General features: G+C 44.5%; 2 protein-coding genes across 5 annotated transcripts in view; one reads left to right on the top strand and one right to left on the bottom strand.

The window, feature by feature from the left end:
* SNRNP40 (small nuclear ribonucleoprotein U5 subunit 40) overlaps positions 1–13,664 on the bottom strand; it is a 37,162-nt gene extending 23,498 nt beyond the window's left edge. The window contains exons 1-4 of the mRNA XM_003828118.4: positions 13,524–13,664; positions 10,149–10,278; positions 8,844–8,937; positions 6,175–6,340 (exon numbers count right to left, since the gene is read on the bottom strand). Of these exons, the coding sequence (XP_003828166.1) occupies positions 6,175–6,340; positions 8,844–8,937; positions 10,149–10,278; positions 13,524–13,664 (531 nt within the window). The remainder of the gene's footprint in view (positions 1–6,174; positions 6,341–8,843; positions 8,938–10,148; positions 10,279–13,523) is intronic.
* Positions 13,665–13,862: 198 nt separating this feature from the next.
* Positions 13,863–17,331, top strand: part of ZCCHC17 (zinc finger CCHC-type containing 17) — a 68,255-nt gene continuing 64,786 nt past the window's right edge. Inside the window, exon 1 of one of the 4 annotated variants that reach the window (XM_003828119.6) lies at positions 13,863–13,988. Coding sequence is in view for 1 of the 4 variants with exons in the window: in XM_055103391.2 (XP_054959366.2) it covers positions 13,995–14,126 (132 nt within the window). In the remaining 3 variants the exon portion in view is untranslated. Of the gene's footprint in view, positions 14,127–17,331 lie in introns of all 4 variants that reach the window. The other 3 variants (XM_008953463.5, XM_055103386.2, XM_055103391.2) reach the window with 3 other exon arrangements.

Genomic DNA, 17,331 nt, shown 5'->3' with positions numbered 1-17,331 from the left:
GCACAAGCAGGAAGTGAAAGCTAAGGAGAGATGTAAACTGCATGGCAAGGAGTTGAAGGCAGGCTCCAACATACAAAAAGACAATCTGCAAAGACTGGGAGAATTTTTGTTCTTGTTGTTGTAGGTAATTTAGGAAACTTCTGTCATTCACTAGCTGACCACTAAGCTAACGAAAAAAAGAATTCAGTGGTCACACAGGACAAAGAATACAAACTTTACAAAATTAGTTCAAAAATTCACTAAACAGGCCGGGCATGGTGGCTCACGCCTGTAATCCCAGCATTTTGGGAGGCCGAGGTGGATGGATCACTTGAGGTCAGGAGTTCAAGACCAGCGTGGCTAACATGGTAAAACCTTGTTTCTACTAAAAATACAAAAATTAGCTGGTCATGGTGGTGTGCCCCTGTAACCCCAGCTAGTCAGGAAGCTGAGGTGCAAGAATCACTTGAACCCGGGGGGTGGAGGTTGCAGTGAGCCAAGATCACACTACTGCACTCCAGCCTGGGCTACAGAGCGAGACTTTGTCTCAAAAACCACCCAACCAACCACCCTCACCGTACCCCAACCCACAGAAAGTCACTAAACAAACAACTACAATAAGCAGCTCTGGGGACCTAATTTCCAGAGTCACCACGCTATAATATTTAAATGCCTAGTTTTCAACAAAATACAAGGCATGCAAAGAAGCAAGTAACTATGGTCCATATAGAAGGAAAAAGTAGTCTTCTCAACAAATTGTGCTAAGACAACTGGCTAACCACATGCCAAAGAATGAAGGTAAGCCCCTGCCTAACATGATACACAAAAATTAATTCAACATGGATCAAGGACCTAAATGTAAGAGCTAAAACTATAAAATTCTTAGAGGGCCAGGTGTGGTGGCTCATGCCTGTAACCCCAGCACTTTCGGAGGCCGAGGCCAGGAGGATGGCTTTAGCCCAGAGTTAGCGACCAGCCTGAGCAACATGGTGATTCCTCGTTTCTACAAAATAAAAACAAAAAGTTCGGTGTGGTGGTATATGCCTATAGTCCCAGCTACTTGGGAGGCTGAGATGGGAGGATCGCTTGGGCCAGAAAGGTTGAGGCTGCAGTGAGCCGTGATTGCGGATCTGTACTCCAGCCTGGTTGAGTGCCGGCATCTCGGCTCACTGCAACCTCTGCTTCCGTGTTCCAGCAATTCTCCTGCTTCACCCTCCTGGATAGCTGGGATTACAGGCATGCGCCACCACGCCCAGCTCATTTTTGTATTTTTAGTAGAGACGGGGGTTTCACCATGTTGGCCCGGCTGGTCTCGAACTCCTGACCTCCAGTGATCCACCCACCTCGGCCTCCCAAAGTGGTGGGATTACAGGCGTGAGCCACTGCACCCGGCCAAGACCCCATCTCTTAAACAAACAAACCCTTATAGCTCTACATTTTTAAAGCATGGATAACACAGAGAGGGCTCAGAGATGTTTCAATAAATGAATGACACACTTGAGAAGATGAACCACAAGTAAATGTTTTAAGAGTATGGGTCGTTTCATTCAGAAGAAAGAGACTTTGGGGTGACTGTTCCAAGTTTTAAAGGGCTGGCATCAAAAAGAAAGGAATCAGCCACGGAACTTTAGGGAAGGTCATAGGCTTAACTTCAATCCTGTAGTCAACAAGGAGAGTCTGAGTAGCATCTGTGCCAAGATGCCTCTTCCTCCCAATTCTCATGGTTTAGGATGAAAAGTAGTTTCTTCTTTGTTCATGTAAATACGAACTAAAAATTAGTTCATTACTCAGATAAATGGTCCAAAAAGAACGCTTCACTCCTCTCCTACATGCCCAACATCTCCCACTCCCCCAACTCCTGTGGTTACAGAATCAAGTCCAAACTTCTTAACCTGGAATTCAAGGCCTTAATAATTTAGATCCTATATCTTTTATAAACTGTACTATAATCTTTGTCTCAATAGATACTTCACTCAGGTCAAATCTATCTTTGTCTTTCTCCTAAAAGTCATGGTAGTCAAAGTTTGTTTAAAATAATTTAGAATTTTAGTTCCAGATAACTACCACTTTTAATAATTACTTTGAAGCAATCATAAATTTATAGAAAACTTGGAAGTAAAAAGAACACTTTTTTTGGTCTAAATCATTTGAGAGTAAGTTGCTTACCCAATGCCTTATCACATTTTTTTTTTTTTTTTTTTGAGATGGGAGTCTCACTCTGTCTGTTGCCCATGCTGGAGTGCAGTGGCGTGATCTCCGCTCACTGCAACCTCCACCTCCCGGGTTCAAGCAATTCTGCCTCAGCCTCCTGAGTAGCTGGTATTACAGGCATCTGCCACCATGCCCGGCTTTTTTGTATTTTTAGTAGAGACAGGGTTTCTTCAAGTTGGCCAGGCTGGTTTCGAACTCCTGACCTCAAGTGATCCACCTGCCTAGGCCTCCCAAAGTGCTAGGATTACAGGCATAAGCCACTGCACCTGGCCCCTTATCACTCCTAAATAGTGTCTGTCCTACAAAGATGTTCTCCTACATCATCTCAACATAACCATCAAAATCAAGAAATACAGATACACTATCACCATTTTATCCTCAAATCCCACTCAAGTTTTACCAGTTATCCCAAATGTCTTATTGCACAAGGATTCAGTCTGGAATCATATGTTAAATTTAGACTCCAGCCTGCAAGACTCTCTCAAACTTTTCTTGAGTTTTATGAACTCAACACTTCTGAAAGTTACAGGACAGTCATCATCCCCAATTTAGGTTTGTCTTATGTTTCCTCTTGATTAGATTTAAGTTATACATCTTTGGTAGGAATATCACAGAAATGATGCTGCATCTTTGTTGTATCCTAGCAAATGGCTCATGATGTTGTCTTGTCCCATTACTAATTAGGTCGATTTGATAATTTAGTTAGGATGTTCTTTTGACAAAATAAGCCTTGACAAGTACAAGGCTTATCTTGTACTTTCACTGACCCCGGGCTGAAATAGGAGCCCTGGTTCCTTTTAATGGAAAACAGTACCTGTGCAGTAAGGGGTGCTATTGCTATTGGGGTCTTGTTGCTCCTAAACCTTTTCAGTGGACAGTCAGGCAATATATGTACATTTAGGTACACACACACACACTCACACATTTATGTCTATTTTTTCTATATGTTTCTATATTGAATATTGTGAGTTCACACTTATACCTCACACAAGATTCATTTTAGTCTTCTCTTTTGTACTGGTAACTCTGTTCTTGGACAGAGAAATCAGCCTCCCATTAAATTCAATATATTTGATTACGCTTCCTGCATGCAACCAGTTTCCCATATTCTCTTCCACCCTTCCCCTGGATAATTTTCCTCCTTTCCCTACTTGAATTGTGATTCCCATTCTTGGTTGAAGCCATGTGTGACTCCTCCTTAACCAACTTGGGTCATTCCTCTGTGTGAACACCCTCATCACTCTGCTACGGCTCTTTTCCAGTCTGCACTTCTCCAAGCATGCTGTCATCATCTTGCTCAGTCTCAGACTCCCTACACCAAATCATTTCTACCCTGTGTGGATGCCCTCAGTTCAGGCTTTGACATCCACATTCTCCCCGTACTGCTTCATGTACAGGCGACCCTTTGACCCCATTAGGGCACTGTTGGGCTGCTGCCCCTCCCTCACCCTCAAATTCCCCACACTGGTTACCTACCCTGTGTTGTATGGATGCCTTCCTCACTCTCTGACTACTCCCTACAATGTACTGCCCTGCCCAGTGTGGATGCTCTCCTTACCACACTTGTGCTCTGACACCCTACTCTGGGCCACCTTGGCCCATCTCTAACTAGAGCACCTTCCCTGCTTTGGCCTATATAACTGGCTTTAGGACTGAACTGCTCATGAAAGGGAAATTTATATATATATGAGTACATACACACATACAGCAGTATTTCACTTAATTTTATTAGAAGAATGCACTTGATAAAAAGTTTGAAAACGATCTGTATGAATAATGCCCAGAATGCTTTTAGACTAAAAATGCAAGTGCTGTTGGAAACCCTTGCTTTCTGTTAAGAACTCTGACATGTAAAAAGCAACATGACTTTTTTCCCTCTTAAACTGAAGTTATTCAATTCCTGTACTTGCAACCTAGTAACAAAAATACAATAACACAAAGCATTCCAACTTCACAAGTAACTGAAAAGTACATTGCAAAAAGCTGTTTAATGATGCCTTAAATATAAATATACTGACATTAAAAATCGGAGCTGGTTAAAAAGCAGTCATCTTTAGGTGATGTGACATACTGCTCATTAAAAAAAGTATTAACTTGAGTAATAAGGTAAAAATAACTATTCCAAATCATGTTTAATTAAGGCAGAAGAGAAGCAAAAAACCAAAAGGAAGACAGAAAGGACATATACTCTTTTTCTACTACCTAAATAGTTTCTAGATGTTTATTACAGCAGGCCCTCAATAATAATGTTAACAAAATTCACTGGGGCATTTCCACCTCTTACTATCTTGTGAAATGACAATTAGTAAATCAGCTACTGTTAAGACTCTCCAACTACAGTGACATCTAGGTCAGAGCTCTGGTTTAGAAACCAATCTTAAACCACAGACTCTCCTCCCATCCAACCATCAAGGGGCCCCAAGTGATTAGGTATAAGAAAACCACTCAGTAGAAAAACGTCTCAGCCAAGTGTGGTGGCTCACGCCCGTAATCCCAGCACTTTGGGAGGCTGAGGGGGGTGGATCACAAGGTCAGGAGTTTGAGACCAGCCTGGCCAATATGATGAACCCCTGCCTCTACTGAAAATACAAAAACTAGCTGGGCGTGGTATGGGTCCCTGTAGTCTCAGCTACTAGGGAGGCTGAGGCAGGGGAACTGCTTGAACCCAGATTGCGCCACTGCACTCCAGCCTGGGCAACATGGTGAAACCCCATCTCTACCAAAAATACAAAAATTAGGCAGGTATGGTGGTGCGCACCTGTAATCCCAGCTACTCAAGAGGCTGAGGCTGGGGAATCACTTGAACCTGGGAGGTGGAGGTTACAGTGAGCCAAGATTGTGCCACTGCACTCCAGCCTGGGCGATAGAGCAAGACCCTGTCTCAAAGAAAAAAAAAAAAGCAAATTCATTAATTCATTTAAAAAGCAATAAGAAGTATGGGGGTGTAGTTTCCCAGATGTACTCTTTTGAAGTCCCTCACTGTTTAACAATTAAAATATAAACCAGAGTCCAAAATTCGTGTCAAAGAGAGAATCAAATGGTTGGTACTATGATGTACTGTGTCCTTGTGTGCCTCTGAGATAAATTATTATTTCTAGGCCTCAGTTTCCTTATTTATAAAATGAGGATGCTCAGTGAGATCAGTGGCTCCCAGAATGTGAGACTGGCTACACTGAATCACTTGAAGGACACATTAAAATATCTGATTCCCATTGCAGATCCACTGAACCAGATTCTTTGGGTATTTTTAACAGGTTCTTCAGGTGATGATGATATAAAGATAGGCTGGCAACCATCTGACTAAACGATGTTTAAGTTCCCATCTTGTGCCATACTAAAACTATTCACTGAACTTTTTATATATTGTCTATAATCTCAGAACAGCCTTTCTTTTTTTTTTTTTTTTTTGCTGCCTCCCTGTTGGTGGGGATACTCATAACAGCCTTGAAAGACACGTATATTACTGTCACAGTTCTTTTCTTTTTTTGAGACGGAGTCTTGCTCTGTCGCCCAGGCTGGAGTGCAGTGGTGCGATCTCTGCAAGCTCCGCCTCCCGGGTTCACACCATTCTCCTGCCTCAGCCTCCCGAGCAACTGGAACTACAGGTGCCCGCCATCACGCCCGGCTTATTTTTTGTATTTTTAGTAGAGACGGGGTTTCACCGTGTTAGCCAGGATGGTCTTGATCTCCTGACCTCGTGATCCACTCGCCTCGGCCTCCCAAAGTGCTGGGATTACAGGCGTGAGCCACAGCGCCCGGCCTATTTCAAGTAACAATTTATTCTATGGTTCTATTATTATTCTGTAGGGTAATTAAAACATGTATTAAATGTTTTATTTTAAATGGGGAAAAATTTCAAGTGTGTTATGGGAAATGACTGCTAAAATTAAGTTTTGCACAGGAAGCTAGAGTACCAGTGGCAAGGCAAGATAAGGTTCACATCACATCACCTCAGAAACTGGAACACGGAGAGACAATACCCACCTTAACTGTGCCATCGTCACTGCCAGTGCAGACAAGCTGAGGGCCTCTCCTGGCTGGGTAACAGGAATTCACAAAGGAAGTATGTCCCTTTAGCCTTTTAACCCTCTCACCTGTTTCACTATCCCACACAGCCACGGTTTTATCTGTGGATGCTGAGAAAAGCATACTAGAAAGTAAGAGAAAGAATAAAAAAGAAATAAGTGAAGATAAACGGTAACAATCTATCTTTCCTACTTGCCAAAAGGTGCCAAATTTTTCAAGATCACTGACCTGTTGTGCTACGCCAGTTTGCCCATGATGCTGGAATGCCTCACCCTACCAAAATCCTATTTGTGCTCTAGGCCCAGATGGCCCAGATAAAAGATCTACCCCTGTGAAGTTTAAAAAATTCCCCTTCTTTGAGTCCCCATGACATACATCTAATGTAGCAGTTTGCTCTATCTTTTCCTCTTTTGTGATAGGTAACATTTTAAACATAAGACACCCTCTCACTTGGAAATGTTTAATAACTCCCTGGTGCTGCAGAGATCAGACAGACTGTGGTACCGACCTGACAGCTGAGTGACTCCAATCTTTTCTCTTTACCAAAGTTTTTCTTTTGTCTCTGAGGACAATTTCTTTCTTTCATTTTTTTTTTGAGATGAGATCTTGCTCTGTCACCCGGGTTGGAATCATGGCTCACTGCAGCCTTGACCTCCTGGGCTCAAGTGATCCTCCCACCTCAGCCTCCTGAGTAGCTGGGACCACAGGTCTGTGCCACCATGCTCAGTTAATTTTTAAAAATCATTTGTAGAGGCAAGGTCTCACTATGTTGCCCAGGCTGGTCTTGAACTGGGCTCAAGCAATCTTCCTGCCTCAGCCTCCTACAGTGCTAGGGTTACAGGCGTAAGCAACCACGCCCAGCCTCTGAGGATGCTTTCTAGGTTATAACTGATCTTGTAATGCTTTCTTTTTTCATTTTTTTGAGATGGAGTCTCACTGTGTTGCCCAGGCTGGTTTTGAACTCTTGGGCTCCAGGAATCCTCCTGCCTCAGCCTCCCAAATAGCTGGGATTATAAGCACATGCCACCGGGCCCAGCTTTCTAATGCTTTATTTAAAATGTATACAATGCTATGTATCAATTGATGGAGCACCCTAAGATTTTAGAGGTCAGAAATGTAAAACAATGAATGTTTACCAGACTACCTAACAATGTAATTACTTTTGTATAGCCAGATTTCTATATTATCTATAATATATTCTAAAATAATATAGTCATTAAAATAACGTTTATGACATCAGATGTTGGCTGAGCAATGTTAAGAGAAAAAAGCAGCAAATAAGATTGTACACACAGTTCTGGCCAGGTGTGGTGGCTCACGCTTGTAATCCCAGCATTTTGGGAGGCCAAGGCGGGCGGATCACAAGGTCAGGAGATCGAGACCATCCTGGCTAACACGGTGAAACCCCATCTCTATTAAAAATACAAAAAAATTAGCCGGGCGTGGTGGCGGGCACCTGTAATCCCAGCTACTCAGGAGGCTGAGGCAGGAGAATGGTGTAAACCCAGGAGACGGAGCTTGCAGTGAGCTGAGATCGCACCACTGCACTCCAGCCTGGGCGACAGAGCAAGACTCCGTCTCAAAAAAATAAAATAAAATAAATAAATAAAAAAGATTGTACACATAGTTCTAACAAATATGCAAAAACTAAACAGTTCTGAGTAGAAAAAAAGGCATTAGAAAAATGTATAAAATTAACAGTGATTGGCCAGGCGCGGTGGCTCATGCCTGTAATCCCAGCACTTTGGGAGGCTGAGGTGGGCGGATCACCTGAGGTTGGGAGTTCAAGACCAGCCTGACCAACATGGAGAAACCCAGTCTCTACAAAAAATACAAAATTAGCCAGGCATGGTGATGCATCCCTGTAATCCCAGCTACTCTGGAGGCTGAGGCAAGAGAATCACGTGAACCTGGGAGGCGGAGGTTGCAGTGAGCCGAGATCGTGCCATTGCACTCCAGCCTGGGCTACAAGAGTGAAATTCCGTCTCAAATTAAAAAAAAAAAAAAAAAAAATAACACTGATTATCTTTGGAGTGGTAGAAATATAGACTATTTTTTCATCTTTCTGCTTTTTTTGGTTTCTCAAAAGAAATGATTTTTATAATAGAAATAGCTGATTTCAGGCCAGGCGTGGTGGTTAATTATTGTAATCACAGCATTTTTGGGAGGCTAAGGCAGGTGGACTGCTTGAGCTCAGGAGCAATATAGCAAGACCATGTCTCCACAAATGATTTTTAAAAATTAGCTGGGCATGGAGGCGTGGGCTTGTGGCCCCAGCTATTTGGGAGGATGAAGTGGGAGGATCCCTCGAGCAGGAGGTTGAGGCTGCAGTGAGCCATGTTTGTGTCACTGCACTCCAGCCTACACATAAAAATCACATTTATTTTATGTCTTAAAAAAAGAAAAATTTGTCTGGGTTGTTGAAATGACAGATATAACATCTTTATATTTGCATACACAGACTATAAACACCTCACTTGGGGTGACAGTGATAAATCGGATACTAAAGTAGCTACCCAAAATTAGTAGTTTTTGATAGCAGGGTCTCCTGAGAAAGGATGAAAGGTGAAAGGACGCCAAGAAGAATTAGTATAAGAAGCTGTCATTCCATTATGCAGAATACTCACCTGCCATCTGTGTTGTAATGCAATTCCATCACTGCTCCACTGTGTCCCTTCAGTGTGGCATAGTTATCACAGTCACCATAGACATTCCACAGTACTGTTAGGGAGACGGGTTCTGTGAGCATTACTAGGCAAAGGGTACTTATAAATTTATCAGAACAACAGTTCTCAGGCCAGGCACGGTGGCTCACACCTGTAATCCCAGCACTTTGGGAGGCCGAGGTGGGTGGATCACTTGAGGTCAGGAGTTCGAGACCAGCATGGCTGATACGGCGAAACCCCATCTCTACTAAAAATAAAAAAATCAGCCGGGTGTAGTGGCAGACGCCTACAATCCCAGCTCTTGGGAGACTGAGGCAGGAGAATCACTTGAACCCAGGAGACGGAGGATGCAGTGAGCCGAGATCACGCCACCACACTCCAACCTGGGTGACAGAGTGAGACTCTGTCTCTAAAAAACCAACCGACCAACCAAACAAAAAAAACTATGTAGTTTGTCTGATGAAATTAAGCCTATCAATAATTCGTATATGTTCTGCAAAGATCCCTAAGCAATCCAGACGTTTGGCCACTAGTAAGCTTAAGCATCATAGAGCCGGAACATCCAAATCAAAATGGGCAGTGAAGACGGGTATCATCCACCCGGCACCGAGGAAAAGAGTTAACAGAAAAGAGCCAAATAACTCATTTCATCTCATAATCTGGCAAGAGAGTAGCAACAGAAGTATCTGATTTTTTTTCCTTCTGGCTTCATTTGCTGGAGTATAAATAAAATGACTTTTTCTACTTACTTCTCAAAAATGGGTATGAGAAATTCTTATTTCTCAAAAATGGAAATCTGGTAGTAGATCCTAATGATGTACAGGTAGATTATTTAAGGGAGTTACCACTTTAGGATTCCTTCCTTCCCATATGCTAGCTAGGATTCTGGGTGTGAATTAAGAGGACCTTATACCTTTGGGAAAATAAAAGTTATTTCTCTCCTCATTACTGCCATTAACCTGTTATGTCTAGATTGCTAAGTGCCTTGGTAAATTAGCTGGAGATTTGCCTCTATGAGGAAGACATTCTCAAACCAGAACAACTCACTTTCCAACTAGTAAAATAATGGCTTCTGTATTTACCCCATGGACTCCAGGTTCTACACCCAAGATCATTCAGCATGTTCATGCCCCAATTTTAGCATATTAGCCATGTAGCCTGTTATGTTGCCATCATAGAGTGATACCTTCTGTGGCACCCAAGATTTAAAAAAAAAATCAGTATCTGGCAGGAAAAATTATTCCAGATTCAAAAACTATGCCTCACATATCAGTCGGTCAAATCCTGCAGATGCTAAGGTGGATCCGTTGGGGTGGAACTTGCAGCAGTATACTTCCCCTTCATGTCCAGAGAGCAGCATGATTGGGGCTTGAAGGGAGGAACACCTTGGAGGTCCCTAAACAAAAGAGAAGCACAAGGTAACTACTGCATACAGGCAAAGGAGGCTACAAAATTAGGGGGTGGGGAGTGGAGGGAAAAGACCAAGAAAACAATGATTAAGTGGGTTTCATCTGACTTACAGAATGGCAGCTCTTCTCACATGAATGCCTCCAACTTGATACTCTCTGAAACTTTCCATTATCTACCTGTTATAATGACTCTCTTGTTCACTCTCTCAGCTCTTGTTGTACGACCAACTTTTTTTTGGAGATAGGGTCTCACTCTGTCACCTAGGCTGGACTGCAGTAGTGTGATCATGGTTCACTGCAGCTTCAAACTCCTTGGCTCAAGTGATCCTCCTGCCTCAGCCTCCTGAGTAGCCAGGACTACAGGCATGAACTAGCATGCCATGCTAATTTTTTTAGTTTTTGTGGAGATGAGGTCTTGCTACGTTGCCTAGGCTGGTCTCAAACTCCTGGCCTCCCTCCTTGGCCTCCCAAAGCACTAAGATTATAGGAATGAGCCACCACATTTGGCCTGGCTCATTTAACAAATGATGGAACTGACTTTCCCAACAACTCTGCTTGGTATGGAGTACTGGGTGAAATAGTTTTGTTTTATTTTAAATTTTTTTTGTGTGTTTTGAGACAGAGTTTTGCTCTGTCACCCAGGCTGGAGTGCAGTGGTGTGATCTCGGCTCACTGCAACCTATGCTTTCTGGGTTCAAGGGATCTGGTGCCTCAGCCTCCTGAGCAGCCAAGATTACAGGCATGCACAACCACGCCTGGCTAATTTTTGTATTTTTAGTAGAGATGGGGTTTCACCATGTTGGCCAGGCTGGTCTCAAACTCCTGGCCTCATGTGATCTGTCTGCCTTGGCCTCCCAGAGTGCTGGGATTATAGGCATGAGCCACTGCACCTGGCCTATTTTTATTTCTTATTTTTTCATAGCAAAGGGATCCTCAGCATGGGTGAAGTAGTTTTGATTATGGTCTTGGACACCAAGATGACACTTGGGCAATTCATCTAAACATGGGCTGATATGCTCACTTGTCAAATGGGAGAAGTATACTACCCATAATCCCCAAATCTCTTCAGTACTTTCCAGCATTTTCATATTTATTTATTTATTTTTTGGGAAGGAGTCTTGCTCTGTTGCCCAGGCTGGAGTACAATGGCGTGATCTCGTCTCATCGCAAACTCCGCCTCCTGGGTTCAAGCGATTCTCCTGCATCAGCCTCCCGAGTAGCTGGGATTACAGGCACCCACCACCAAGCCTGGCCACATTCATTTAGTTTTAAAAAATGTTATGTGCAGGCTGGGCGCGGTGGCTCACACCTGTAATCCCAGCACTTTGGGAGGCTGAGGTGGGCGGATCACTTGAGGTCAAGAGTTTGAGACCAGCCTGACCAACATGGTGAAACTCCGTCTCTACTAAAAATATACAAAAATTAGCCAGGCATGGTGGCGGGCGCCTGTAATTCCAGCCACTCAGGAGGCTGAGGCAGGAGAATCGCTTGAACCCGGGAGGCGGAGGTTGTGGTGCACCGAGATTGCGCCACTCCACTCCAGCCTGGGCGACAAGAGCAAAATTCCATCTTAAAAAAAAAAAAAGAAGTTACGTGCTAGGCACTGGGCAAACAGCAATGAACAAAATAAACAATGGAGCTCGCTGTTCCAGTGGGAAAGGGGGAAGGGAGAAGGGAAGGTGAGAGAAAACAAGCAAACTATTTATGTGGTGTCATGTGCTATAGAGCAAAAGAAGGGATGGGCACGGTGGCTCATGCCTGTAATCTCAGCATTTTGGGAGGCCAAGGTGTGCGGATTGCTTGAGCTCAGGAGTGAAATCCTGTCTCTACAAAAAAATACAATTAGTTAGATGTGGTGGTGTGTGTCTGTGGTCCCAGCTACTCAGGAGGCTGAGGCAGGAGGATCACTTGAGCCCAGGTGGTGGAGGCTGCACTGAGCCAGTGGTCAACACAGAGAGATTGTCTAAAAACAAAAAAACAAAAAAAGAGAGAGAGAGAGAAGCAATGTGGGTTCCACAGTATGTGGTACTGCAATTTAAAATAGGGTGGTCAGGAAAATCCTCACTGAAAAAATTACATTTGGGCAAATATTCACAGGAGCTGAATAGTAAACCATGTAAACATTTGTGAAGAGCAATCCCACAGAGAGGACAGCAAATGCAAAGGTCCTGAGGCAGAGGCTTGGAAGAGAGTGTAACTGAAGCCAGGTGAGCAATAAGAAATTGGTCAGAGAGGTAAAGGGAAAGAGGGCAAATAATTACAAGAATTTTGGTTTTTACTCTGGATGAAGTACAAAGCCACCAGAAAGTTTTCTGCAGAGTGTAATGTGATCTGATGTTTAGAAGGATTCCTCTGGTTATTGGCTTGGTAACAGGCGCTGATACAAAGGCAGAAAGTGGAAGACCAGTTAGGGTCCCACTACAAAAATGCCAGATGAGATAATAATGGCTTAGGCCATGAGGCAATGATGGAGATGGTAGAAGTAGCAATTCTAGACCTATTTTGAGGACGGTGCCAGCAGGATTTATTGAGGAGATGTGAGGACACTCGTATTTCCTCGTCTGAGCCTAAACAGGACATTAGAAGTGTGATCACTATTTCTATCTTACAAAAAATGTAGTTAGGAGCATGGTTTCTCAGTTCGAAATCTGCTTCTATCACGTACTTGGTAAGTCTGTTTTTCCATCTGCAAAATGGGTTAATAACGTTCCTAACAAGCTGCTACCAAGATCAATGGAAATTTCATATACGAAACACTTTAGTACAAGAGTCAATGAATGTTAGCTGCTATTTAGTTGCTAATAATACTACTGCAGAGAAATAAAGGGAAAAGCAACTTGCCCAAAGTCCCAAAACGAGCCAACACAAATCATTTCCCTTTTTTCTTCCCTCCCTCATTCATTCATTCTACAAACTCTTCGGAATTTTTATTCTATGCCAGATCCATGTTAGAGTCAGGATGCTTAAACCCGGGTCAGGGTTTTGAGCCCAAGGTCCTCAACTCTAATTCTAATGCTATCTCAGGGCAGTCGAGAGGCTGAAAACGGGCGCCAAACGGGGGAACACGTATGCAGCATTCGCAGGCTATGGGGAGCTTTTACAGTGTTTATGTGCTTTAACTCTGCGTAGAAACTCTCGTTCTGCCCCCGCAATGCGGGAAAGTGTCGGGGATCAGCGCTCTGAGGGGAGGAAGATGAGTTGAGGGCCAAAGGCCGCCTGCTTCTTCACTTACCGCTTGCAGCAAAGCTCCCGGCGTCGCCTGCTGCTGCCCGGCTCCTGGGCCAGACCCCGCTCCCAACAGCAACTCATGCCGCTGCCGCTTAACTGGAACCAGCGGCAACTCTGGGCCCTTACGCTTCTGCTGTTCTATCATGGCGGCAACCGGTCTCTTCAGCGCCGCCACTGACCGCGGGGCCGCTCTCAGGCGCCACGCAATTGGTTCCAACTTAGTCCTTCCTCCACAACTTCCAGCTTGGAAGAACCAATCGGCTTTCAATATTCCCATTTGCACCGCCCTCGGATAGTCTCTTGTTATTGGGCATATCTTTCTGACGTCATGAGAGTGCGATACCAGGATTGGTGGACGGAGCTGGCGACCGCCCTAGGCGCGCTGGGTCTTGTGGGTGGAAACGCGCTGGCTGACTGGGGTCGGCGTTTAGTTCAGCGCCGCGACTCGGGGACCTGGAGCTGACGCCTAGTACGTATGAGGAAGAACGGGGTGGGTGGCTGCCTGAGTCTGGAGGCGACGCCTCGGTTGCGCAGTCTGAACCTGCCCTTCTCAGCTGAGGGTGCTGATAGCAAGGGGTGGGAGGCGGGCCCCGAGTCCCCAGCTGTGGTAAGTAGTAGCCTGGGCTCCCTTTCGGGGCAGGAGCGGAGCCTTGGGGTCTCTGTCGGCAAGACCCAGCCCCTGCGGCTCCCTTCTTCAAGAGCGCCCATCGTGGCCAGTCCTGTGCCGGGCATTCCCAGGGAGAAAGGCCTGCGTCCCAGCCTCCTCCGGTGCCCCACTTGGCCGAGGAGGCTGACTTGTTTCTGCCACTGATTTTGCAGTTTTTGATCAGGGCCTACTGTATGCCCCCCTGAGAGAGACAGTGATGAAGGAAATGTCCGACTCCTTCTCCAGAGCACAGTCTTGTTGAGAAATTTGAGACTCGTGCCCATGAACGTGGTCATTGCCTCAGTCGTTCTGCTGATATTTATTTAGCAGCGCGTTGGGGGTATGTTGTGAACCGGACACGGTCCCTACTCTCAGGGCGTTTAACTCTGGTGGGGAAAACGTTAAACAATGACCTCACTAATACATGGAAATGCCTCCTACTGCTGCCTGATGCTATGAGTGCCTGAAATAAGCAGGAAGGTTTTTCAGAGGAAAAGATGCCTGCGCTGGTAGCTGCAGGAAGTATTGTAATTAATTAGGTGAAGAGGTGAAGGCAGAACCTTCCATAGAGAACTACTTGTTCAGAGCCCTGAGGCACTTGGGAGGAAAATGACTAAAAGCACAAAGAGCCAGTGTGGCTGGTACAAAGAGAATGAAGGGAGTATGGTACAAGATGAAGCTGTACGTGATAGCGGTCAGACCTTGCAGGAATTTGTAGCTTTTATTTTAAAACGGATGAGATACCACTGAGCCGTCTTCCCCCAGTGGGGTGTGGTGGAGGAGGGGGCTTGATCCCTCAGGCACAGTGGTGTGAACAGACTGGGGTTGGGGAAGCCCTAGTGGATGTATGTGGACCACTTGGGATATGCAGTAATCCTGGTCAGAGATGTCAGTGAGGACTGAGATATGGGTGGAACTGCAGAGAATTGGACAGATTCTAGAGGTATATAGGAGGTAAAATGGGTGGGACTTGGTGATGGGTTGATTTTAGGGGGTGAAGAGAGGAATCAAAGGTAACTCCTAGGTTTCTGGCTTATGTAGTTGAATAGATGGTGGTACCATTCACTCACTATCACGGAATCCCTCAAGCTGGATAGGGAACACTAGAAGATGATTAGAGACCAGTTTTTTTTTTTTTTTTTTTTGAGACAGGTTCTTGCTCTGTCGTCCAGGCTGGAGTGTGGTGGTGCAATCTTGGCTCACTGCAACCTCCACCTCCCAGGTTCAAGCAATTCTCCTGCCTTAGCCTCCCCAGTAGCTGGGATTACAGGCGCCTCCACTGTGCCCGGCCAATTTTTGTATTTTTGGTGGAGATGGGGTTCCACCATATTGGCCAGGCTGGTCTCCAACTCCTGGCCTCAAGTGATCCACCTGCCTCAGCCTCCCAAAATTCTGGGATTACAGGCCTGAGCCACTGCTCCCAGCTGAGACCAGTTTTGATTGATTGATTGATTGATTGATTGTGTGGGGTCATTCATGACATCCAAGAGGCAGTTTGAAATACAGCTTTGTGCTCAGAAGAGAGATTTGTGTTGGGAATATAAAATTGGGCATAATTTGTATATACATGAATTGAGCCATAGGTGTGGGTAAGGTCAGCTAAGTCAGAACCTTGACTAGTTCCAACATTTAATGGTGAAGAACAGGTGAATTAACCTACAGGAGATACAGAAGGAAGGAAGGAGGACTGGAAGAATGTCTCAGAAGCAAAAGAATGATTTGTGATAGAAATTTCTAGAATTTAAATAACATGAAGATTGAAAAACATATTTTGGCTTTTATCATCATGGAGGTCACAGTAACCTTAGCAAGAGTTATTTTGTTGGTGTGATTGGGCCAAAAGCCAGATATGAGGCAAGAATTTGGACAAGAAAATGTAGGTAGTGAACCTACACAGTATTTTTCATAGATATGATTGTAAAGAGGAGGAGAGGATGTGCTAACCGATGGGGATAAGGGATTATCCAGGATCCAGTTGAGGATCCAGTTGTGAGAAATTTGAGAATATTGTAGAAGATTTGAAAGTCACTGTGGAGTGTGGGAGAATGAGGTTACTAGAGAAATGTAGGATGCAAGGAAAAAAAAAATTTTTTTCCAGCATATCCGGCGGTTTAGTGCATGCATGGAGAAAACCTTTCTGGGTATGGCAAGGACATCGCTTGCTCAAGACACATTCTAACCTCTAATATGTCTTCTCTTACTGAAAAATCTGGAAAACTAAAAACCATTTTCTTGACTCCCTTGCACCTAAGGTGAAAATTGAATTTGGAACTGAGTTAAATGTGGAAAGAAGGAGGGTGTGAGTCATCCAGTTTTGCTGCCAGTCATGGCAGTAAATTTCTCCAGTCAATAGCTCCCTGGTTTGGTGGCTTGCTGCAGTGATAGCCATAACTTTCCTGGATTGTGGCAAAGGTGGTATTATTTTGTGGGTTAGGTGTTGTTCCTGGAAGTTCTGCCAAAGTCTTTTATTGCAATACATCCGTTACTGCTTAAGTGGGTTCTGTTGTCTGCAACTGTCCCTGACCAGGTTAGAGGTACTGCCAGAGAGTTAAATATAAAGACAGAGTTAAAGGGAGTTTAGGGTGTTGTTGGAATGATGGGCTATGGAATCTAAGCTGGATTGGAAGAAAACTGAAGAAAAAGCGGAGGGCTGATAGATTGGAAGAAAATAGAGGCCAATAAATCAGGGTTCTAATGAGGTCAAAGAACAGTATTCTCTGCTAGAGGATTTCTGTTTATCCTAAAAGGCTTACTCAGTTATCTGTTTAACTTCTCTACTTCCCCCAGACTCTCTTTCTCTTCCTAGCTACTACTTTTGTTTGTTTGTTTTGAGAGAGAGTCTTACTCTGTTGCCCAGGCTGATTGCAGTGGCATGATTATGGCTCACTGTAGTCTCGACCTCCCAGGCTCCAGTGATCTTCCCACCTCAGCCTCTCCAGTAGGTGAGACAACAGGTATGTGCCACCATGCCTGGCTAATTGTATTTTTTATAGAGATAAGGTCTTGCCATGTTGTCCAGGCTGGTCTCAAACTCCTGGCCTCAAGCGATCTTGCTGCCTTGGTCTCCCAAATTGCTACGATTATAGGCATAAGCCACCATGCCTGGCCCCCAAGCTTCTGCTTTAGCACTTATCACATTGCAGTGTAATTGGTGTTATTTTGTGGG

Source organism: Pan paniscus, chromosome 1 (genome assembly GCF_029289425.2).
Source record: "Pan paniscus chromosome 1, NHGRI_mPanPan1-v2.0_pri, whole genome shotgun sequence".
Classification (NCBI taxonomy): domain Eukaryota; kingdom Metazoa; phylum Chordata; class Mammalia; order Primates; family Hominidae; genus Pan; species Pan paniscus.
The sequence above is the reverse complement of the archived record's forward strand: the minus strand, read 5'-3'. Positions and strand labels throughout refer to the sequence as shown.